The 25525-nt window shown below is 52.5% G+C and overlaps 1 protein-coding gene across 1 annotated transcript in view; it reads left to right on the top strand.

The window, feature by feature from the left end:
- EHD4 (EH domain containing 4) overlaps positions 1 to 25525 on the top strand; it is an 81894-nt gene that overhangs the window by 52512 nt on the left and 3857 nt on the right. Inside the window, exons 4-5 of the mRNA XM_004609590.2 lie at positions 12850 to 13262; positions 19829 to 19993. Coding sequence (XP_004609647.1) covers positions 12850 to 13262; positions 19829 to 19993 — 578 coding nt within the window. The remainder of the gene's footprint in view (positions 1 to 12849; positions 13263 to 19828; positions 19994 to 25525) is intronic.

The raw sequence follows: 25525 nt of genomic DNA, 5'->3' as shown, positions 1-25525 counted from the left end.
GATTCGGGGGCTGAAGCGATAGTATGAGTAGGATGTTGGCTTGCAAGCCACTGATCTGAGTTCAATCCCCAGCACCCCATAAGGTCCCCAAGCACCACTAGGAGTAACCTCTGAGAACTGTGGGTATGAGAGAGAAAGAAAGAAAGAAAGAAAGAAAGAAAGAAAGAAAGAAAGAAAGAAAGAAAGAAAGAAAGAAAGAAAGAAAGAAAGAAAGAAAGAAAGAAAGAAAGAAAGAAAGAAAGAAAGAAAGAAAGAAAGAGAGGAAGGAAGGAAGGAAGGAAGGAAGGAAGGAAGGAAGGAAGGAAGGAAGGAAGGAAGGAAGGAAGGAAAGAAAGAAAGAAAGAAAGAAAGAAAGAAAGAAAGAAAGAAAGAAAGAAAGAAAGAAAGAAAGAAAGAAAGAAAGAAAGAAAGAAAGAAAGAAAGAAGTGGTGTTGGTGCTGGAAGCATTTTTTGGCCCTTCTGAAATGACATCAACAAGCTGTTCTTCAAGGGGGGCCTCATCCCACCTAGATGGAGTCTGTGTGCCGTTGGCTCACGAAAATCTGATGGAAGTACAAAGTGACTGTGATTTATTGGTGCATTGTGTGAGATGTTCTTGCCTAGAGTACACAAAGCCCACTTGGAAAATGAGGGATGGGCGATTTCCCTGTGCATGCCGCTGACTCCTGACCCTATTAATCAGAGTCTCAGGAGGTTGACTCCGACGACCTCTCGAGCATCCTTCATGGTCTCCAGTCCTGTGTCATTTCCTCTGGTGATCTCTTTTGGCACAGAGTTGTTTCAAAAACTTCTCAGGACAACTAAGTACCCACCTGGAAACCTACAAGAGCCTGCAAGCTCAAGCACAGGAGTTCAGTGGATCTAAATAAGATAAGCTTGTGGCTGATAGTGTTATCAGAGAGTTACTCAATCCTGTTCCTATCCCCCACCCCTAAAACAGCGTTGTTCTTTCTCTTTTTTTTTTTGGCTTTTGTTATTTTGGTCACACCCAGCATTACTCAGGGGTCATTCCTGGTGCTGTTCAAGGAACTATGAGGTGCAGGAGCTTAAACCTGGCCTTCCCCACCCCTCACATACAAAACCTGCACTCAGCCCGTTGAATCATATCCCCAGATCAGTTTTTTGCTTTTTTGGTTTAATTTTTGTTTTCTTTCTTTCTTTCTTTCTTTCTTTCTTTCTTTCTTTCTTTCTTTCTTTCTTTCTTTCTTTCTTTCTTTCTTTCTTTCTTTCTTTCTTTCTTTCTTTCTTTCTTTCTTTCTTTCTTTCTTTCTTTCTTTCTTTCTTTCTCATACTTGTAAGTGCTCAGGACTTATTGCTGCCTCTGTGCTTAGGAATCACTCCTGGTGAGCGATGGGGACCATATGGGGTATCAGGGATCAAATCCAGGTCAGTCGTGTACAACGAATGCCTTACCCACTATACTATCTCTTTGGCCTCACAGTTTTTAGGGGGTGGAGGGGCGTCAGGCCACACCTGGAAGCGCTTAGGGCTTCCTCAAGGCTCCGTCTGAATGGGGCTTGGGAGACCATATATGGTGACAAGGATCAGATCCAAGTGAACACATACAAGGCAAGTGCCTTACCTGCTATACCATGACTCCAGGCCCAGTTTCGCCTTCTTGTGCTGGTTCTGTAGTTGACTGTCCGAACTGTATAACTAGCTGAGATCTCTATGATACAGTCTACATTGACTTTTCTAGAGTGTGACTTTTTTATAATCTCATAAAACCTTAAAATTCAGAAGTCCCACCTGAAAGTAGAATTAAAGTTTTGTTTGTCCCCAAAAAGAAAAAACAAACAAACAAATGAGGGGCTAAAGCATAGTATAGTGAGTAGGGCGTTTGCCTTGCACACGGCCAACCCAGGTTCAGCTGACCCAGGTTCGATTCCCAGCATCCCACATGGTCCCCTGAGCACTGCCAGGAGTAATTCCTAAGTGCAGAGCCAGGAGTAACTCCTGAGAATTGCTGGGTGTGACCCAGAAAGAAAAAAAAACAAAAACAAATAAAGTTTTGTTTGTCTGTTCTGGGGCCACACCCACTGGTGCTCAGGGGTTAGTCCTGGCTCTGCACACAGGAACTATTCTTGGCAGTACTCAGGGGACCATATGGAATGCCAGAAATTGAACCCGGGTTTGCCGCATGCAAGGGAAACACCCATTCTGCTGTACTATTGCTCCAGTACCTGGAAGTATAATCAAGAACTGGAAAAAACCCTCGAACCCATCTGCAAGACAAGGAGCAGAGGTTCAGCACTGTGTGAGGGCCTGGCCAGGCTTCACGCTTCTCTTGGAACGTTTTCCCCGACTTCTCAGCTCAGCAGAGAGCCGGGACACCGTGGAATGCAACTATCTCCTTCCAGGGCTCCAGCCATTTTCAGGGCACCTGCTTCTTAACTTAAATTTTTATTTCTTTGGATTTTGTTTTGGGGCCACACCCAGTAATACTTAGGGGTTACTCCTGGCTCTACACTCAGGAATTACTCCTGACAGACTTGGGGGACAATATGGGATGCTGGGGATAGAACCCAGGTTGGCTGTGTGGAAGGCAAGTACCCTACTCACTGTACTATCTTTCCAGCCCCTTAACTTAATGGTTTCACCTGAGATGGAAAATAAGACTCAAAACCCAATTTTCCCTCTAACTCGAACATTAGACTAAAAGCAGCAGTGGGTATTAATCAGGCTGGGTGTTCATGTCAAGCCCTCGTCTGGGGTCCATGTGTTGGGGGTAGGGGTGGGAGTACACGGCCCCCATCTGCCCTTCATACTCTCCACAACAGCCCCCAGAGGAAGAAGCGACGTGCTGTAAGGTTCCCTTGTTTGTTTTAGGAGGAAACAGGCACGGAGATGTGTATTCACAGGGGCCTGGACTCAACTCCCACAGAAGGAGTGGAGAGTGGACAGACAGGATAAACAGCGCCAGATTCAGCCAAGGACAGATCCCAAAGCTGAGTTTTACGTAAAGGGGTTCTGTTCAGAGGCCAGCCCCCCTCCCCAGGCTAGAGAGAGTGAGGCAGCATCTGAGGGGCCTTTCCCACTGCCAGCTCCCTTCTGCAGAGGTGGCAGCTTCAGTTGACAATGAAAAGAGGCACAAGCAAGCGACCCAAGCATCTGTGTCTCACTCAGCTCGGCTCCTTCTCTTTACCCCAACAAACTCAGGGGGTGGGGCCTGGGGGGAGGCCTTTTCCCAGGAAATGGACCAGTGTCCTTGTGGAAACTCGGTCACCTTCAGTGCTCTTGAGGTGAAAGTGCTGGAAACTCAGACCCCCAACTATCAGTGTCATCGTTCTAGAAGAAAAGGAACAACCTCCTTTGGTGAAAATGTGCATACTGACCCTCTATTCTATAGTACACTTCTATTTTTTTCAAACAAAAATTTAATAGGATGATGGGACAGAAGCGATAGTACACTGGTTAGGACACTTGCCTTGCATGTGGCGAACCTGAGTTTGATCCCCGGCACCCCAGATAGTCCCCCGAGTCTGCCAGGAGTGATCCCTGATTGAAGAGTAGTGTGGCACAGAAACAAATAAGCAAACAAGCAAAATAGTATAGGATGTTGGTAGAACACTTAGAAAATGACTTTTAAAAGATTAATAAGAAGGGGCTGGAGCACAGTGGGCAAGTTCGATTCCCAGCATCCCAGATGGTTCCCCGAGCACTGCCAGGAGTGATTCCTGAGTGCAGAGCCAGGAGCAACCCCTGAGCATCACTGGGTGTGACCCAAAAAGTGGGAAAAAAAAAAAAAGGTTAAAAAGAAGAAAATAAAAACTGCTTTGATTCCCACCATCCAGGGTCCAGTTCAGTATCTGAAGCACAGGCTGGAGGGGAGTGGGGAGGTTGAGAGTCCCTGGGTTCCCCTCCTGCTCCCCTTGCACCTAGCCATAGAGCATTACGGATCACCAGAGCCTCTGTGTCGTCACCCACATGTGCCACACGTGAGCTAAAACCCCAGAACAGCCCTGCCCGGTGGAGGTCAGAGTGAGGCTCCTGGGTGATCGTACGAGGTCAAGTTCTGGGGCTGAGGGGTAAAGTGGAGAGAGCGCAATCAATATTTGCTGCTTTTATTTATTTTTACTATCACTTTGCACCGGAGCCCAGTTACATTTTCAGAAACAGCCTTTTCCAGTTGTAAAGTAAACTCAGCCTGGAAACAATATGGGGCCTGCCTGTGCATGTTTAATTCAAGGGGCTATTATTGTTAACTGACGTGACTATTTTTTGAAAATATATATTTAATACCCATGCAAGCACAAATATTTGATGTTTATTTGGAGATGATTTGCACTTCCTATAATTAGTAACAACCCTTTTTAAAAGGGAGAGAATGGGGGTGGCAGGAGGGAAACTGGGGACATTGGTGGTGGAAAATGTGCACTGGTGGAGGGATGGGTGTTCGATCATTGTATGACTGAAATGCAATCATGAAAGCTTTGTAACTGTATTTCACAGTGATTCAATACTAGAATTTTCTTTTAAAAAGGGAGGGGCTGAAGCGATAGCACAGAGGGTAGGGCATTTGCCTTGTACTCAGCCACCCCAAGTGACCCAAGTTTGATTCCCAGTATCCCATATGGTCCCCTGAGCACCGCCAGGAGTAATTCCTGAGTACATGAGGCAGGAGTAACCCCTGTGCATCGCTTGGTGTGACCCAAAAAGAAAAAAAAAATTTAAAGGGGGAGGTGGGAGGGAAGGCACCTCCTATTCTCCCAAAGAGAATAGGAAAGGGGGAGAGAGAAGTGGAGAGAGGGGAGAGGGGAGGGAAGGGGGGAGGAGAGAAATAGGCCAATGATATAGCTCAGCAGTAGAGCACTTGCCTTGCATGTGTGAAGCCCTGGATTCAATCCCCAGCACTACAAAAGAAATTGATTCTAAAAATTGATTAAAAGGTCAGAGAGAGGAGAAAGGTCAGAACAGCAGAATAGTGGGTAAGGTGCCTGCCTTGTATGCAGCCAACCCAGATTTGATCCCCAGCACCCCATATTGTTCCCTGAGCACTACCAGGGATGATGCAGAGCCAGGAGTAAGCCCTGAGCACTGCTGGGTGTGGCTCCAAAACCCCCCCAAAAAAGTGTTGAAATAAATTCTCTTGCTTAAATACCCTAGAATGGGAATGGTAGGTCATGTGGTCCCTTCAGTATCAAGTTTTTGAGGAATACACCAAATATACTGAACACCTACTGCGTCAGTCATAGGAGCTGGGTGTACGGGGACAGACGGGATGAGAGGGGGATTTTGTCCTCAGAACCTCCATCGGGATCATCGAGTGCGTTGCTGGAGTGTGAGTGTGGGACCCCGTGGGGGGCACAGCAGAGGGCCACCGAGGGGAAGCTGTGCAGATTGAGGCTGTGATCTGCGGCGGGGTGTGGGGTTCCCAAGTGACTGGACTTGGCCCCTGCCCTCGGGCTGGGGCACTGAACAGCCCTGTTCTGTTTGGAACAGGAGGAACCGACAGGCAGGTTTCCACAGGGTAGGGGAAGTGGCCCAGAGGGACGGAAAGTTGCAGCGGGAGAAACGGAAAAGGGCGTTCAGGGCAGGAGAGGTCTGTGCCAAGGCCCGGGGGCAGGAAAGTGGGGGGCTTCCTGGGAACAGCAGGAGCCCCATAGGGTAGCGGGTGGGGCAGGTGGGGTTTAGGAAAAACCATGACAAAAGACTGGCGAGGTCAGTAGGGGCAGTCAGGGAGACTTTGTCCTGTAAACATTTATATTCTAGAAGCAATCAGGGTACTCACTGTTTGTATAGGAATGACCTGAGTCCTGAGAAGGGGTGGGGAGCATTGAGAGCAAGATGGGAGGCAAGGAGGACCAAAGGGCAGTGGAAGACACAACAGGCATGCTCCGTGCCCATCAGGACAGTCTGTTCTAGGCAGTCACCACAGTGCTGGAGTGACACAAAAGTAGATATGACGCTCGGGGGTTCCCCAGGAGAGGAGCCAGCGATACCCAAATCAACAGCCTCGGTGCTCAGAGAGGGCTGGGTGTGGCCTGCTAGGGACGGGGAGGGGGTTCTGCTAGCTCCAGGAAAACAGGCCAGGACCCTCCTGCTGACCTGGGGCCTGGGCCCTTGGGCCTTGCCCACCCCAAGAATGAGGCGCAGGGCCCAGACGGGGAGCGCCGGGCCTCTGTTCTGACTCACCTCTGTTATCTGGCGTCCTTTCGCTGATACGCATCTTGTTTAAAACTCACAAAATAAGAAGCTTGGCTCTGGGAAGAATGTAAGGTTTTTTTTTTTTTTCTGCCTTCCTATTAAAAATAGATGGTCAGCTTTGCTTCCTCAAAGCCTTGCCTGGTGTTTACCTGAGCCAGGGCTGCTGTTGGAACCTCACAGGCTATTTCCTGGTGGGTCCCGTCGGCTGGGATGGAGAGCACAAGTTTCCATGGGGCTGTGACGGGAAGCCCCTGATTGGCGGGAGGGGCCCCTTCCTGCCTGCCCCCTCCCTTTGTTCCAGAACATGGAGCCAGGATCACCAAGCTGGGACCTCCCTCGGGCCAAATTCTCTTTCCCAGCTCTCAAAGCTGGATAGCTTTGGGATCCTGTTGCAAAGATAGAAACTGTATTTTTAAACAAGCAGACTGATTGCATCTCTGTTCAACTTTAGACTGATAAAGGTCCCACTGGAAGCTCCTGTGAAGATGTCTATAATGGAATGAGTCTGTATTTTAAACATATTGCGCACCCTGGGGACAGTTCTGTTATGCTGTTAGTTCCTGTGTCTTCTAACAGGACCCCTAAATATAGACAGCCCTCACATGTGCGTTTCTGTTTGCTCACACCCAGTCCCCACATGCATGCCTACATACATGTGCACACACACACACACACACATACCCCTACTGCGTACACTTGCTTTTTTTTTTTTTATCCTTTTTGGGTCACACCTGGCGATGCACAGGGGTTACTCCTGTTTCTGCACTAAGGAATTACTCCTGACGGTGCTCGGGGGACCATATGAGATGCTGGGAATCAAACCCAGGTCGGCCATATGCAAGGCAAATGCCCTACCCACTGTGCTATCGTTCCAGCCCCACACTCTTGCTTTTTAATGTCCCACACTGTGTCTCATTCTGCCTGAGCACAATACCAGTGGTGCTCAGGGATCACTCCTGGCAGTACTCAGGACTATATGTGGTGCTGGGGTTGAACTGGAGTTGGCCATGTATAAGGCCGCATCTTAAGCCCTAGACTATCTCTCCAGCTTCTTGGTACTGATTTTTCTTATCACTGCACTCCTGATGCTCACCGTGGAGAAAGCTGTCCCCTCAAACCCAGGGACTCTGGTACGTTTGCAAGCTTCCGAAGAGCAAGTCAACTTTTACATTGCAGGGCCCTTGTTTTAGCTCAACCCAACCTCATAGCTGGGCAAATTCTCTGCACTGTGCCCTCAGGGAACAGATGACATTAGTCTGCGGGTCCTTTCAGCATTGCATGAAAATAAGTGTGTTGAAGTGACTTGAGCAGTCTTGGGCTGTCTTGCCTTTCTGTTTTCTTCTCTCTGTGAGTTCTGGCAACTGCCCATCATCACCAAGAAACAGAAACTTTCCATCGTGCTGAGAAGCTCAGGCCGTGTTTATGCCACTTTGCCGTCAGCCCCAGTTCCCCAGGGGTGGCTGCTAATCTGCTTTCTGTCACTGAAGCTTAGCTGGAGAATGTAATTGTTGGAGAATTTAATATACACAGCACCACACAGTCCGTCCTCAGGGTTCGGCTGCTTGCACCCAACACGGTGTTTCTGAGTCGATGCGTGTGGTGCTGGTGGCAGTAAGTTGGTCTTTTGACTAATGACGAGCATCGCCCTGTGCACCTGTTAACCTGTTACCCAATCACCTAGTGGGCGAATGTGGCAAGGTGGGGTAAAGCTGGCAGCCTGTTTTAGGGAAGCATGTTGCTTGGGCACCATTCCAAGCATGTAGAGCTACTTGGTAAGGATTAATCAACTCATTTTTTTTTTTTTACTTTGGTACTGGAAATCTCTTGTTTTGTTTTGTTTGGGGGCCACACTCGGTGGGGTGCTCAGGGGTTACTCCTGACTCTGCCCCCAGAAATCACTTCCGGTGGTACTCAGAGAACCATCTGAGATTATTAAAGTCCAAAATACATTCCGAACAATTGTGTTGGGTGAGTCCTGGGGGATTTGGAGTATCTGCACCCACAGAAAGCACCCAGGCCTGTCGGAGGCTTGCCAGAGACTCTGTTTGATGTCACTGTCCTGGCTGAGAGCGCGGTCAGCAGCCCCGGCAGGGGAGGCACCCAGGAGCCGAGGCTGTTGCTTGGGGGAAGGTAGCAGGTCCCTGAAGGAGCCCTGGAAAATGGGTGGTGGTTTCTCAGAGACCCCAGTGTGCCCTCAAAGCTACAGTGTTGTGAGAACAAGGTGTTCATAAGAACTGTGTGTTCAGGAGCCGGAGCAATAGTACAGTGGGTAGGGTGTTTGCCTTGCACTCGGCTGACCCGAATTCAATCCCCAGCATCCCATATGGTCCCCCAAGCACCGCCAGGAGTGTAGAGCCAGGAGTAACCCCTGAGCATCGTTGGGTGTGACCCAAAAAGAAAAACAAAGAAGAACTGTGTGTCCAGACCAGAGACAAGCAACTCAGAACTCAAAGACTCTTCGAAGGGGAAAGAACAGTAGCGGATGTCCACATCCTGCTCTGGGTGACCACCTTGTGTAGGTGATAGATCTATCAAAGGCCCCTGGCATGGTGCGGCTGAACGCCCGCGTCTGTGGGGTCTGGCCAGCACCAGGAACAGATCTTTCAGGAAGCCTGTTCCCTCCTCTCCTGAGTGCCCTCGGAGGTGTCCTGAGTTGCCCTGCCACAGAGACTTTCCTCAGCCAGGAAGTGTCGGGGTCTAATCGGAGCTTTGTTTCAGGTGCAAACCAGGACGAAAGGACAGGGGGGCTAAAGCAGGGAAGCGTAGCCAGCTGCTTGCCAGAGGCCCGGGCACCATCCCCAGGACAGTGTAGTCCCTATTCCACTCCTCCATCCCCTCTCCCCTCACCCCCAGCCGGCCACTGAGCACCACAGGGCATGTCCTTAAAAAACAATTAAGGAAATGGGGAAAAGTGGGGTGATCGTGCAGCGGGAGGGCGCTTGCCTTGGACACATCCAGCCCGGGTTCTTTCCCCGGCACCCCATGTGGTCCCCCAAGTCTGCCAGAAGTTATCCCTAAGTGCAGAGCCAGGGATAAGTCCTGAACACCCTTGGACGTGGCCCAAAGACCAAAAAAGAAAACAGGAAAAAAAAAAAAAAAGGTGGGGGAAGAGTAATATGTAACTTAACCAAGTTCACCCATGTACTGGGAAGAATGAGGACTTCAGCTGAATTTCTAGATCCCAAGAAATTGAAATGGAAAACAGAGGGAAAGCTCAGCAGGGTCTGAGCTGGCAAGAGAGGTTGCTCATGAGTTTCAAATGTCCCTCGACAGAGGGCACATAGGGACAGAGGTGGAGGGCTATGGGCTCTTGAGGAGGTAAGGGGGTGCATTCTGTAACTTTGTCCATCAGTAACATAAACCTTACTCCTGCTTGAGCTGGAAAGATAGGGCAGGCATTTGCCCGGCAGCCAACCTGGGTTTGACCCCCGGCACCCCATATGCTCCCGGGAGCACTGCCAGAAGTGATTCCTGAGTACAGAGCCAGGATTAAGCCCTGAATAGCACCAGGTATGTCCCCCAAACCAAAAGAAAGCTAAAAACAAAAACATTACCCCTATTATAACCATGTTCCCTAAATTATACTTTATTTTAAAAGAGGGAATAAAAAGAAAAAAAGTAGATAAATAGCAAAAGGATTATTCAAAAAATTAAGTTCATCTCCAAATAAGATTTAAATTGTTTCTTCAGACTGGGTTTGTGGCTCAAAGATAGAGTACCTGCCTTTGCATGAATAAGGAACTGGCTTCTTGAGCACCCCTGTTTCCACAGCTCTGTGATGTTCCCTCTAACAAACTATTAGTAACTTTTTGTAACACTTCAGTGTCTGAAGACAGTATAGCTTAGTAGGGCACTTGGATTGCATTCAGCTGATGTGGGATCCATTCCCAACTTCCCATATGGTCCAACAGCCCAGCCAGGAGTGATCCCTGAGCACAGCAGTAGGCCCTGAGCACCCCCAGGCATGGCCCCCAAACAAACAAACACAAATTAACTACTTTACGTGTGTTATGTTTTGCTGATCAAAATCACACAGACTCCTGCACCAGCCCATTGCTTGGTGCTCAACCTGAGGCCAGACTTAGGATCACCCCGGGGAGTTTACAGAATGCAGCCCTCCCCCTCACCCCCCTCACCCCATCCTGCCCCGGGGTTCCTGAGTCCACCTCTTCTTTTTTTTCTTTTTGGGTCACACCCAGCAATGCACAGGGGTCACTCCTGGCTCTGCACTCAGGAATTACTCCTGGCAGTGCTCAGGGGACCATATGGGATGCTGGGAATGGAACCCGGGTCAGCTGCGTGCAAGGCAAACGCCCTACCCGCTATCGCTCCAGCCTGAGTCCACCTCTTCTGACACAAGGCCACACTTGGAGAGTGAGGGCTCAACAGGTCTGTCTGGGCCCCTCCTTAGCAGACAGACTAAATAACACCAGGGACAGAAATCAAAACTTCTTGGTGGCTTGATACTTGAGGGCTTCCTGTTAAAATAATTGCACAGACTTATTGGGCCTTGAAAAAGGAAGGAAATTCTGGCCTACACAAGACTGGGTATGACCCTAAGGACATTTTGCTAAGTGAAGTGAAGCAGTCACGAGAGGATTGCTGTCCAGTTCCCCAGATCCGAGGGACCGGAGTCATTCCATTTTTAAGGACAGAAGAAAGTGGCAGCTGCTCCCGGGAGTCAGTGTTTAATAGGCATCTACTGCAGAGGGTTTATTTAATTTATTATTTTTTAATTTTTATTTTCATTAGTAAGTCACTGTGGGGTACAGTTACAAACTTATGAACTTTCATGTTTGTATTTGGTTTACATCCCTCCACCAGTGCCCATTCTCCTCCACCAGTGATCCCAGTATCCCTCCCACCACCCCCACCCCAACCTCCACCACCCTCTGTGGCAGGGCATTCCCTTTTGTTCTCTCTCCTGTTGGATGTTGTAGTTTGCAATAGAGGTATTGAGTGGCCATCATGTTCGGTCTATAGTTCACTTTTGATATGCAGCTTTCAACCCGAGTGGGTCCTCCCAACATTCTCTACTAGGTGTTCCCTTCTCTGTCTCTGCTGCCTTTTCCCCCAGCATGTGAGGCCAGTTTCCAAGCTGTGGGGCAGACCTCCTGGTTCTTATCTCTACTACTCTTGGGTGTTAGTGTCTCATTCTGCTACTTTATATTCCACATATGAGTGCGATCTTTCTATGTCTATCTCTTTCTTTCTGACTCATTTCACTCAACATGACACACTCCATGTTGATCCACAAATTTATTCTTTTTCTATTCAGAAAAAAATAAATTACTCAGAGCCCCCTAGAAGTCCACTTTCTTTAAGTAAAACTGGAAGCACCCCTCCTCAATTGCACCCAAGGCTACTGTCACCCTTTGAATCATTCCAGCACCCCTGCATCCCAGGACAGTGCCACTTTGGAAAACACTGGATTTGAGTTTCACTTGGGGAAGATGGACAGGTTCTGGAGGTGGACGGCTGAATGCTAGGGGGAAATCCTATTAATCACTGGTGGGGCTGGAGAGATAGAAAAGACACTTCCCTTGTGCACAGACAACCCAGTTCAATCCCAGGCACTACACAGGGTCTCCCGAGCACTGCCGGGAGTGATGTCTGAGGACAGGTCCAGGAATAATCCCCAAACACTGCCAGCTGTGACCCTGAGACAAAACAGAACAGAAATAACCAGCAGAGTTAAGTTACAGCCACAAGACCCCTTCTCCATAGTGTAGACTCTACCAGGCTTTCAAACGATGTCTTTTTTAAAAGATAGTCAAATACTAGCTACTAGGAACCCGCATTTTAGGTCAAGTTGAAACACATGTGATTAAGGTCAACCGCCCAACCCAGGTTGCATTAGGAGGAGGCACGGGTGTCTGTGTGTCTGTCTCATGGCTAATCTGCCCAAACCCCAGCACTGATAGCTAGAGGGATCAACGTACTGTTTTAGATCTTGATGGTAGGAAGCACCCACAATTAAGAAACACTCAAATGTGGGAAAAATCATTTACCAATCCTGGTTTTGGGTAGCAAACCACAGAAGCCAATTCTGGCCAGTCTAAACAGAAGAGGGTTTTCCCCAGAAGATCAGGCTGGTCACAGAATGGTTGAAGACCTCGACTGACATGAGCCTAGAAAACCACCCCGCTCTGCTAGACTTCGGCTCAGCTCCCAGCCCCCGCTGCCCTGAGCCAGGCCCCGCTGTCCTGCAGCTTGTCATCATCCTTCCTCAGATTCCTCATGAGGAACCCTGAGAACCACCAGGAGTAATTCCTGAATGCAGAGCCAGGAGTAACCCCTGTGCATCGCCAGGGGTGACCCAAAAAGGAAAAAAAAAAGTGCATCTGAGGGGCCAGAGAAATAGTACAGTGGGTGGGGGGCTTGCCTTCTACACAGCCAAGCCAGGTTTGCTCCCCAGCACCACATATGCCCATATGGTCCCCTGAGTACCACCAGGAGTGATTCCTGAGCATAGAGTCAGGAGTAAACTCTGTGCATCGCTGGGTGTGTCCCAAAAACCAAAAAAAAAAAAAAAAAAAAAACCAATAGAGAGGGGCTGGCAGGGTGGCTCAGCCCTAGAAGACGTGTCTGCCTCTGTGAGACTGTGGTTCTTACCCCGGAGCCCCCCGCTGGCCCTGACTCCAGGGTCCCCTTGGAAATACATCTCAGGTCACACACTCAGGATGGTGTTTCTCCCCCCAGGCTATGACTTCTGCCAGGTCCTGCAGTGGTTCGCCGAGCGGGTGGACAGGATCATCCTGCTCTTCGACGCCCACAAGCTGGACATCTCGGACGAGTTCTCGGAGGCCATCAAGGCCTTCCGGGGTCAGGATGACAAGATCCGAGTGGTGCTGAACAAGGCCGACCAGGTGGACACACAGCAGCTGATGCGCGTGTACGGGGCCCTCATGTGGTCGCTGGGTAAGGTCATCAACACGCCCGAGGTGCTGCGCGTCTACATCGGCTCCTTCTGGGCTCAGCCCCTGCAGAACACGGACAACCGCCGCCTCTTCGAGGCCGAGGCCCAGGACCTCTTCAGGGACATCCAGGGCCTCCCGCAGAAGGCGGCCGTGCGGAAGCTCAACGACCTCATCAAGCGAGCCAGGCTGGCCAAGGTGAGTGGGGAGAGCCAGAGGCCTGACTAGGGGGACAGGGGAAGCCTGAGGCACTAGAGTAAGAGCCTCCAGATCAGGGCCCCTGTTGGAATTCTGGCTTCTCACAATGTGGTCTTGGCCGGATGGCTTCTGTGCACACCTGTTTCTGGTCCCTGCCGTGGTGCCGATGAGGGCACTCTCGGGGTGCTGGGAGAAGTTTGTGTGAGGAGCGTACTGTGCGCCCTGTGTGGCATGGCCCCTGGGCTCAGAGTGGGGCCCGCATGCCTGCTCACCGGGAGCTGCTGATACAATAGGACCACGGAACTGTGACTGCCTGAGCCAGAGAGCCCAGTGTCACCCCCAGCTCAGGTGTCACCCCCAGCACTTAAGGCATAAAGCTCCCTGACACCGCAGAACCCCAAGGAGCCCTGGGGAGCTTGACGCAGCTGGGGGCTGTCTGGGTGGTGCTGTTGTTCTCACTGCCCCAGTGGGAGCTGAACCTGGAGCATTGAGTGCCAGTGGGTGGTCTGTGGACCTCCCTGCACAGGCCGTGGCTCTGTCATGTCTCTGAGGAGCGGAAAGCACGAGACTCCCGACAAGTCTCACAAAGCAGGGCTGGAGCGATAGCACAGCGGGTAGAGCGTTTGCCTTGCACGTGGCCAACCCAGATTCAATTCCCAGCATCCCATATGGTCCCCTGAGCACCGCCACGGGTAATTCCTGATTGCAGAGCCAGGAGTGACCCCTGAGCATTGCCAGGTATGACCCAAAAAGCAAAAAAAAAAAAAAAAAAAAAATTCTCACAAAGCTTTTCTTTAGAGCCCATGCAGCTTGTGGTTCCGTGCTCTGAGGGGGAGACAGCCTCCAGCACTAGCCGGAGCAGAAGAACCAGAAGAGCCCCACATGGCTCTCCCGGCCCTGTCACATACAGGGGCATGTGTGTGTGTGTGTGTATGTGTGTGTGTGTCCATGTGAGTGTGTGTTTCCATGTGAGTGCATGTGTGTATAAGTGTGCATGTATATGTGCCCATGTGTGTTTATGTGTGGAGTGTGGGTGTGCATATGTGCGTCTATGTGAGTGCAAGTATGAGCTTGTGTGAGTACATGTGTATATGTGAGTGTGCTTGTGTGCACATATGTGCACATGTGTGCCATATGAGTATGTCCATGAGTATGTATCCATGTGAGTGCATGGTTGCATGTGTGTGCATGTGAGTGTGTAGGCAATTCCTGAGGTGGCAGAGTGGAGGGTGTCGGTCAGTACCTCGAACATATACATATGCCCCACGAGCACCCGTCATTCCTCAGGTACTCGGACCTGCAGCCTAGTTTAGGAGCCAGAGCTGAAGTCTGTCCTGACTCCCTCACAGCAAGTTTACAAGGACCAGGTCAGCTAGCTGGTGTGCAGGGTCTCCTGACCCACTCGTGACAACTCCAGGACTGAAGGACAGCACTACCTGCTCCTGCTCTAGCCTCCGCTCCAGCTGACCGCAGCCCTCAGGGCCCCCAAATCCCCTGCCACTCTGGCCAGGAAGTCAGGCCAACCCACTTCCCCTCGCCTTCTGGAGAAAAAGAACCACCCCTCCCACACCCGCCTGCTGCAGGCCTGACCCTCGGGACCCCGCTCCGCCTCTTGCAGCCCACGCTTGCTCAGCTCCTGCAGACCAGGACAGGGAAGCCTGTCTGAGATGGTGGGGCCACACCCACCCCACCCTGTTACAGACCCCATACGCCCACTGGGGTGTGAGTGCTGCGCTTTGAGGGGCCTCTCCGGGGAGGCAGGGAAGGCTTCCCTCACTCACCCCCTCACAATCTGGAGAAACTCCCTACTGCATGGCCCACGTGCAATGTAGGGGCTGGAGAAATAGTCGAATGTCAGGCACTTGCCATGGACGCAGCCAACTCAAGTTTGATCCTCAGCATCCCATATGGGGTCCCCTGAGCACTGCCAGGAGTGATCCCTGAGTGCAGAGCCATGAGTAACCCCTGAGTATTGCCAGGTGTGACCCAAAGACCAAAAAACAAAAACCAAAAAACTAGTAATTCTGGGTGTACTCTTATTCTCTGCTCAATTCTTATCCCAGTGCTCCCAGTGCTCAGTGCTTAGTGCTCAGTGCACACAGTACTCAGATACTTGGTGCTCAGGAGCCCTTTGCTCAGTGCTCCAATGCCCTACTGCAGCTCTTGCTCCCTCCCCCTGCCCCCAGATCATCTGATCTGCAGCCAGAGGTACTCCCATGAGTCAGGGCGCCTTACCTCTCTTTTGGCCACAGGCCATTTCCCTTTGGAAACATGGCCCCTTTTGCCCCAGTTCTGTGTGGCACGGTGAGTGCACCACTCACTTCCCGATCTCCTGAAACGATTTCTCTCTCCTGCCTGGCCTGGGCATGGTGCCTGCTAACAGCACGTGGTATCTCTCTTCTCCAGCTGGCAGCGCTGACCTGAGCCCTCGAGAACATAGCACCCCACCCTTCTCTTTGACCAGAGCTGGCCGATCTTTGAGGCCAGTGAGAGGCGGGGGGAATAAAGGGGTTTTTTTTTTGTCTCTCGCTGAACCCAGAGCTGCTCAGGCTGACTCTGGCTCTGCACTCAGGAATCACTCCTGATGGGGCTCGGGGGAACCATATGGGATGGCGGGGACCAAACCGAGGACAGACAGGCACCTACCCACAGTACTATCGCTCCAGCCCCGGGGGTCTCGAGATTTGAGGGGGCTACTTCTCAGTGCCCGTGGATATTTTTCACAGGTGGACCTTTCTGTGGTCTCCAGACAAAACACGACTCAAGGCTGTAATGAGCGTGCCACTCAGCCACGCAGAGCATCATGGGAACATACATCCCTGCTCCCCTCTGAAACGGGCCAGTGGCCGGGGCTCGGGGAGGCACAGATGCCACTCTGTGCTCTGAGTAGAAACAATGCTGGTCCTTGTGTAGAGGTGGGGGCAGGGGGCAGCCAACTTGCTGAGCTTAACTTCTAGGAAAAACAGCCTGACTCTCTTGTCTGCCAAGGAACCGTCGCTGGCCTGTTCCTTCACGTTGAAGGAGAACATTGGAAGTGCGGCTGTTTCTACCCTGTACTTTTTGGTGCCAGCGCGGTGCCAGCATGGGCACAGGAAACAGACTCTCGGCCACAGGGGGCAAAAAAAGAGAACTCAGCACAATGGCCCCAGCCTCGAGCGCTGGCTGGCCGCTTGAACTCATCAGCAGTTTTGTGGCTCTTTGGGAACTTGTTGATGCTGAAATGGGCACAGAGTCGCCGAAGCGATGCTATTTGCTGAGTTTGTAAAAATGCTATGCATAGGGCTGGAGCAATAGTATGGTGGGTAGCTAGCTTGCCTTGCATGTGGCCAAACCGGGGTTTGATCCCGGCATCCCATATGGTCCCTTATCACTGCTGGGAGTGATCCCTGAGCACAGAGCCAGGAGCACTGCCGGGTGTGGCCCCCAAACAAAAAATGCTATGCCTGGGGCTGGAGAAACAATACTGGGATTAAGGCATCTGCTTGGCACCGCTGACCCTGGTTCTGTCCCCGGCACCATACATGGTCCCCAGAGCCCTGCCAGGAGGAACAGCCTCTGAGCTTTGCTGAGTTCCCCCAGCTCTCCCACTCCCACCCCGCCCCTCCCACACACACACCGCCATTTGGTTTCTGGTTTGGGTTTTTGTTAAAGGGGAAATTAACATTTAGGGAAAGACAAGGAGAGGGCAGGTGAGGTCACTGTGGTTCTGTGGACGTCAGTTTCATCTGCAGGCGTGCTTCCTTAGACACGGCTCAGGCGCTGAGCTCCGCTTCCTAGTGCGTTTGCGAGGCTGGACCCGTAGAAATGCTGGAGTTTCTACGCTGGAGTGTGGAGTGCCATCTGACAGCAGCTGGTGATGAGTCCTTAAAGGACCAGCCCCACGGGGGCTTTTAAAAATAGCTCAATGGTGACCAGTGACCCTAGTGTGCGGCTTTGCATGTGGGATGCAGGTTTGATCTCCAACACTGCATGGTCCCTCCAAGTACCACTGGGGGTGACACCCCCTTATTCCCCCCTCCCCGCACCCCCACACACACGGCGGCCCGTGGTGCCAGTGTGGAACCAGCAGCAGCTCCCACTTGAATGTGAGAGCACACTTGAGCACATCATGGGCACACTTCACAGCGTGGGCGTCTGCCTGCCAGGCTGTTCAGCACCGCACGGCCGGGGTGCCACCCTGCTCCCCTCCGCAGGGCTTGCGGGGGGTCCCGGGAACCTCCTGGAGCGGGAGTTGGAGGAGGCTGGAGGAGCCCCGTCTAGCTTCCTCGCCACCGTTCTCAGGACTCACCTGGTGCCTTGGAAGCCTTCGGGGAGGCTGGCCCCAAGCCTGGAGTCCCATCCCGGCCACTCTGTTTTTGGGGGCCTGAGGAAGTGCGGGCCAAGGTGGCTGCTCAGAGACGTGGGACACAAGCTGCCCCAGCACAGGCCTGGGAGCTCACAGGAGCCCAGTGCTGATAGAACCTCCCCCTTCCACCCACAGGGTCCTCAGTCCTCAGCCCTGAGCACTGTGAGGGCCGAGGTGAGGGCAGGAGCCCCCTGGGGAGGGGGGAGCTGTGGGAGTGCCCAGCACACGCAGTTCAGCCCAGGAACACCCCTCGGGCACGGGCTGGGGGACCAGTCCTGGGGGGCTGGGAGCTGCGTGGTGACTCGGCCGTCTCTGATCAAGCCAAGGCACCCCCTGCCCAAGGTGAGGGTCTCGGGGAACCCTGCAGGGACCTGGCCTCTAGCAGGGGCCTTACACAAAGCCCTTGAGGATGGGGTGTGAGCGTCTGTGGCCCCAGAACACTGTCAGCTGAGCACCAGAGACAGAGACACCTGCAGATTCTGGGGTGATGACTCCAGCGAGCGACTGATTCCCCCTCCCCAGTGAGTGTGTCCTGCCTTCAGGGCCCTTCTCCTGTTCCCCCACCCTTCTCTCCACGCCCACCCTCAGGAATGCAGTGGAAAGGCTCCCTTGCTCACTCAGGGCCGTGGGAGTATTTCAGTTGTCCTCACTGCGTCTTCCCCTCCGGGTGCTCACCCTGGGCTGGGGCCCCGCCGGGGCAGCCTCCTGCCTGCGCACCCTCTTGATTTAATTTCCATTCTTCCACGAGGTTCCGGGAGAAGCCTGTTTCCTGTAATAGCGTTTCCCACCGCTGCACTCTCATTTTCTCTCAGTAATCACCTCTCTGTTTTCCATCCGCTCTGATGTCAGTTGTTGTCCTGAGTCCCACATGGCCCTGCGCAGGGCTCCAGCCGCAGAGAACTCCGGGAAGGAGTGTTTCTTAACATTGGGACACTGTTTGGGGAGGCGGTGACGCTGTGGGCAGAGCCCTCCAGCAGGACCTGCCACGTTTGAGAGACAGGCCCAGTCCTGGGCTCCTTGCACTGGGGCTCCTTGTCCAGAGATTGTGGGAACGATGGGCAACACCTGCAGAGACCCTGAGTCTCAGCTGCCCCTGGGCCGATGGGGAGGTCCTGCCCACAGCGGACACAAGCTTCCAGGATCACCTGTCACCTCCCAGTACAGAGAACCCCAGATGCATTTGTCCTACTGCTCCCGTTTAGAAAAAAAAATCTTAAAAAAATTTGTTTTAAACCAGAAAGCCGTGTTTTATTTATTTATTTGTTTATTGCTTATTTTTGGGTCACACCTGGCGATGCACAGGGGTTACTCCTGGTTCTGCACTCAGGAATTACCCCTGGTGGTGCTCAGGGGACCATATGGGATGCTGGGAATTGAACCCGGGTCGGCCACGTGCAAGGCAAACGCCCTACCTGCTGTGCTATCACTCCAGCCCCCAGAAAGCCGTGTTTTAAAGCAGAGCCAGTGCAACCCAAGCTCCTCCTCCATCTTTGAGCTATACAGGAGGTGAAGGGAAAAGAAAAAAAGAATAGAAAAATATCTTACTAGTTACTCTCTTGATACTCTACCTTCTTTAAACAAATAGAAAATACAGGGGCTGGAATGATAGCACAGCGGGTAGGACATTTGCCTTGCACGTAGCTGATCCAGGTTCAATTCCCAGCATCCCATATAGTCACCTGAGCACTGCCAGAAGTAACCCCTGTGCATCGCCAGGTGTGATCCAAAAAGAAAAAAAAAAAAAGCAAAGTAGAAAATACCCCCAGTTACTCTCAGGGCAACAACCTCCCTGACCACTACCTCACCCCATCCTTCCAACCTCTCTCCTCGCCCCATCCTTCCGATCCCCCTTCCTCACCCTATCCTTCCAACCCCCCCTCCTCACTCCATCCTTCCACCCTCCCCTCCTCGTCCAATCCTTCCAGCACCTGAAGGGCACTTTAGTAAATGCTCTTTGTGGATCTTCTGTCTGTTCCCCCTCCCTGCCTCTTTGTGGGGTCATCTGTGCTTGGGGGGCACTGGGTCCCCACCCCAGACCTCAGCTTCATTGAGTGGTGCCCACCATGCCTGCCTGGGGCATGGCCCCATCTCTCCCAGCCCCTGGACCCCCTGTCCCAAGGACCGTGGTCCTAAACCTGGGCTGCTCCTGGCTGGTTGGGAGATGTCCCTACCGCCATCAGCATGGGGCACCTCATCCTCCCTGGCATCTGTGTGCCCCCAGGTGCATGCCTACATCATCAGCTACCTGAAGAAGGAGATGCCGAGTATGTTTGGGAAGGAGAACAAGAAGCGGGAGCTCATCAGCAGGCTGCCGGAAATCTACGTCCAGCTGCAGCGCGAGTACCACATCTCCGCAGGCGACTTTCCCGAGGTCAAGACCATGCAGGTACTGGGAGCCCAGCAGGCACTGGCCCGGGGCGGGGGGTGGGCGCCGCTGCCCTGGCCAAGAGGAGGATGTGTGCCCCTCTCCATGGGGACCCCTGGAACCAGGCTCCCATGAGTGGAGAGCAGAAATGCCCCCCTGTACCAGCATGTCCGCAATAAGAGGACACGGTTCAACAAACAAAGCTTGTAAGAAAAAAAATCAGCTGAGCAGAGACTGGAGCAATAGTGCAGTGGGGAGGGCATTTGACTCGAATGTAGCCAGCCCAGGTTTGATCCACAGCACCCCATATGGTCCCCCTGGGTATACGCTGTCACTGTCACTCTCATCCCATTGCTCATCGATTTGCTCGAGCGGGCACCAGTAACGTCTCTCATTGAGAGACTTATTGTTACTGTTTTTGGCATATCCAATATGCACAGGTAGCTTGCCAGGCTCTGCTGTGCAGGCTTCATACTCGGTAGCTTGCCAGGCTCTCCGAGAGGGGCGGAGGAATCAAACACGCGTTGGCCGCGTGAAAGGCAAACGCTCAATCACTGTGCTATCGCTCCAGCCCGGGTATATGCTTAAAAAAAAAAAAAAATTACAAACTCAGAATAAATGCATCATAGAGGGGCCGGAGTGATAGTACAGCCAGTAGGGTGTCTGCCTTGCACGTGGCCGAACCAGGTTCAATTCTCAGAGCCGGCCACCAGGGCTCAGCCTCAGAGGCAGGAAGAAGTTCGTCCAGGGGAGGTGCTGAGCCCTGACCCCACAACCCGGCGCTCAGGCAAGGCTAGAGCCCGCTGGCTCCTTAGCGGTCCCCTAGGAAGGCTTGTGGGATAGGGCTGGGGGAGGTTCCCTCGGGGCAGGGTCCCCCTCTCCAGCACATTCATCCACACAGAGACCATGTCTGGGCCAGGGCAGGGCTGTCAGCTCTGAGATGAGTTTATGAGGGTCTGTGCATTTCTCAGGTCATGCCAGCAGTGCCCCCCATGCCAACTCTGATGGGGGGGTTGTTTTTGTTTTTTTTTGGGGGGGTACACACCTGATACCTGATGATGCTCAGGGGTTACTCCCGGCTCTGCACTCAGGAATCACTCCTTAGTGGTACTCAAGGGACCATAAGAGGTGCTGGGGCTCAAACCCGGGTCGGCTGCATGCAAGGTAAATGCCTTACCCACTGTACTCCAGCCCCTAATGTTTTAGTTTTTTGTTTTTTTTCTTTTTGGGTAACACCCAGAAATGCTCAGGGTTTACTCCTGGCTTTGCACTCGTGGTGCTCAGGGGACCATATGGGATGCTGGGAATCAAACCCGGGTCGGCGTGTGCAAGGCAAACACCTTACCCACTGTGCTATTGCTCCAGCCCCTAGTTTCTTATCTTTTCTCTTTCTTTTTTCATTGTTTTGTTTTGGAGGGCCATGCCTGGTGGTGCTCAAGAGACACTGTGGTGCCAGGATCAAACCGGGGGTTCCCACATGTGAAGCAACCCTCAGCTTTTCTGTGCCATGTCTCCAACCCCTCATTCATACCCGTTTTAAGTCTGACCTCCTTGTGCTCTTGTGAACCAACTGGCTGGGGTGGCTCTTAGCTGGGGCGATAAGCCAAGTCTGTTCTGAAGGTGTTAGGGTCCGGTGTCGATATTTTCCCCCTCCGAATCCACACAAAGAGCTCAGCCAGTAATGTAATAAACAAGCGCAGTTTATTAGCCAGCTAGCTGGGGTCAAGCTTCTAGGCACGCAGGCCCAAGCAAGACCCCGGACAAGGGCAAAGCCGCAAATTTTATAGTCCGTGCTTACATCCCAACCCACGTACAAATTTTAACAAAAGCATGAGTAAAAATGTAAGTTTCATGATTCAGAGGAAAACATACTTTCAAATAGTACAAACAAGTAGTTACAGATAGGTAATCTAGACATGTTTTCAGAACATTCTGGCAGCTACCCACTCTGCTTGTAGCTGGGTGGCTTCTATAGACAGTGAATAGCGGTTATGAAACTATTTGCCAAGGCTGAGTTTTCAGCCCAAATTACCTTCCCTCACAGGTCATCGGGGGGAGAAGCGGGGGTTTTAAGAAAAACAAAAAGGTTTAAGTAAAACAGGACTTGGAGCAGGAACCAGGCATGATGGAGTTGCTCCTGACCGCTCTTTGTCCAACAAAGGTTTCTTGGCCGGGCACTGCCCGTAAAGCCACTGGAGGGGGCCTGCTTTCCTACATCCACACATCCATCTGGCAGAAGGAAGAGGGCATCACCGCAGATGGGAGGGTGCGGCCCCCAGCCCCCAACAGCAGGGAGCAGCACAGCCAGCCTGTGTGCGAAGCCGCTCTCAGGTCTGGAAAACACTCGGCATGCTGGGAGTGAGTGGACAAGGGCAAGCACTTGGAGATGGGATGGGAGAGAACTTTACCTTTTGGGAGAAGCAGATTCTGGACCTGGGCCTGAGGGCTTGATGGACTCAGTTGTCGACATGATTCTTCTTACCCAGTGTGACTGCATCACCGCAACACACTGTGCCCCCACAGAGCAATGACCCTGTGGGCAGGGCGCTTGCCTTGCACCCTGCTGACCCAGGTCCGAGTCCCAACATCCCGACACCTGAGCACTGACAGGAGTGATCCCTGAGCACAGAGCCAGGAGTGATTCCTGAAATGCCTCTGGATGTCGCACAAACAAATAAACAAACCCGTGCTGGGGCGAGGGGGCAGTGACAAAGGAGACCGAGACCCCCCCAGAGCGTCCCTGAAAATCAGGAGGCCACAGTTCCAGCACAAGATGTTTGCTTTGGAGATACCCTGGGGAGAGCAGAGCTGGATATGGTTTGCCTCGAACCCCAGCCTCCTGGTCAGACTTGGGGGTGGGGGATACCCCAGGATGTGACCCCATAGGACTGCTTCCTTCTTTTTGTTTTGTTTTGTTGCTCTGTTTTGCTTTGGGGGGCCACACCTGATGGTGCTCAGGAGTTAGTCCTGGCTCTGTACTCAGGGGGGTCACTCCTGGCAGGCTTGGGGGACCCTATGGGGTGCTGGGAATCAAACCCGAGTCAGCCACATGCAAAGCAAGTGCCTCGCCCACTGCACTACCCCTCCAGCCCCTGGCAGGACTGATCTTCTCCCATAAGAGCTTCATTCGCTGCTTTCATCCCACCCCTGCAAAGTCAGGGCTCTGGCCTTGCCAGCTTTCAGAGGGCTGCTGAAGAATCCAGCCCCGGGGTGGGTGGAACATCTGGGCGGCCTCGGCCTCCTTCTCATTGGACACAAGGGGCTCTGTGTGCCGAGCTCTCGGGCTTATTCGGAAGACACCGGGGAGGAGCCCAGTCATGTTGATTTGTGCGTGATTTCTGTGTCGGCGGCTGCCCTCTGGCCTCAGCTGGCCCACTCTGTCCCCTGGGCTGACCGCCGTGTGGGCAGCAGGAGCCCATGTTGGCCACCCTCTGGGGCACTGATGCGGGCTGGCCCACAGGGACCCAGGTTGGTCACGAGGCGGCGGGTCTTGCAGAGTGGAAGGTGCTTGAGAAGCTGCCACCAGCCCAGCAGCACAGGGAGCCCGAGAAGCAGAGCCTTCGAGGGGAGGAGGTGGCCTGTGTCCCCTCCACCAGCTAACAGGCTCCATCTCCAAAGAGCAAGCATATCCCCGAGTCCAGTGAGGCTTCCCTGGGTGAAACAGGCTGGCCCCCAGCTCCGCGGATGGGCACAGGAAGAATGGCCAGTCTCCAGGGCACGTGGCTATTGGCAGGGCCAGAGGGCCGGAGAGACACTCAGTGGACTGAATCTAGGCCTTGAATGTGGGAGACCAAGATTCTATCCCCAGCACCACGTGGTCCCCCAAACACTGCCAGGAGTAACCCCTGAGCACAGTTACCCTGAAGCATTGCTGAGTATACAAAACAAAAACAAAAACCCTAAACAAAAACCCAAACAAAAACCCAAAACAAAAAACTGTTTAAAGAAAGGAGAGGGTGCTGGAGTGATAGCACAGCGGGTAGGGCATTTGCCTTGCACATGGCTGACCTGGGTTCGGTTCCCAGCATCCCATATGGTCCTCCGAGCACCGCCAGAAGTAATTCCTGAGTGCAGAGCCAGGAGTAACCCCTGTGCATCACCAGGTGTGACCCAAAAACAAAAACAAAAAGAAAGGAGAGAAAGAACAAAGTTGTATAAGAATCAATATTTAGAAAAATGACATGCATTGGTTTTCATTGTTTGGGGGCATGTCCAGTGGTTCTCAGAGGGTCACACCTGGGACTACTAAGGGGCCCACGGTGCTCTGACTCAGGACCACACACACACACACACACACACACACACACACACACACACACACGCACGCACCACAGAATAGTCTTGAGCCACATCCCCAACCCTGAAAAGAACTGTGGATGGATGGGTAAAGGGTGGGTCGGGAGAACCAGGGAGACAGCTCAGAGGATTGGAATTCTTCTTTTCCATGTGGGAACCCTGATTCAATTCTCAGCACTGTGCATCCCACCCCTCCCACCCCCCCCACAACAACAACAACAACAAAAAGCATGGTCGGATGGATAACAGGTGGGTGGGTGCATGTGAATAGATGGGTGAGTGGGTGGGTAGCCGGGCAGACAGATGAGTAGACGAGTACCAGAAGGGGTGAGCAGTTTCTAAGGGCACCCCTGGAGCCTCTACCTCGGCAGCTCCTCTCTTGGCCAGTTTCAATGTCTCCTAGGGAACCCCCAGAGCTGGGATCTGTTGCTCACCCACCGACAGGCCTAGAGCTGGGGCCTGGCCAGCCTGGGTGGCCCAGCCTGCTGGCCCCAGTGAGAGTCCCCTCACCACTTACTCGAATCCTGACCCAGCGTTCCTCAGCCTTTCCCCTCCATGACCTCTTTCTGACCTTGTTTCCTTCCTGTGGTTCTCCCCTCACCCCCATCCTACACCAGTTTCCCGCTGCTCACATGTTGTAGCCCCTGTTTACATGATTTTCACCTGTGGCCCCCTTGGACTATCCTGGGGGGGCCATGGAGGGGCGCGTGGCAAACACTGTCCTAAACTACAATTTCTGTTTTTGTCTTAGGGGTCACCCGGCTGTGTTCAGGGCTTCCTCCTGGCTCTGCACTCACTCCTGGTGGGCTCAGGGAGCCTTATATGGGGTGCCAGGGATCTAATCTGGATCCACCGAGCACAAGGCAAACACCCTACCTGCTGTACTATTGCTCTGACTCCTGTAACTAGAATGTTTAGCTGATTAAAAATATATATATATATATTTTATATATATATATATATATATATATATATCAGTTATATATATATATAACTGGGGCCAGAGTGACGGCGCAGTGGGCAGGGTGCTTGTATTACATGCTGCTGACCTGGGTTCAGTTCCAGGCATCCCATATGGTCCCCCAAATGTTCCCCCAAGTATTGCCAAGAGTGATCCCTGAGCACAGAACCAGGAGTCAGCCATGAGCACCACCAGGTGTGGCCCCAAGCCCCTTAGTCGTTCCCCTCCCCCCAAAAAAAACCCCAAAAGCAACTTCCTTCATTATTCAGCCAGACACAGCTTCTGTCCCATGCTTG

The sequence above is a fragment of the Sorex araneus genome, chromosome 3, assembly GCF_027595985.1.
Source record: "Sorex araneus isolate mSorAra2 chromosome 3, mSorAra2.pri, whole genome shotgun sequence".
NCBI classification, from domain to species: Eukaryota; Metazoa; Chordata; class Mammalia; order Eulipotyphla; family Soricidae; genus Sorex; species Sorex araneus.
Note: the sequence above shows the minus strand (reverse complement) of the source record. Positions and strands in the feature narration are given on the sequence as shown.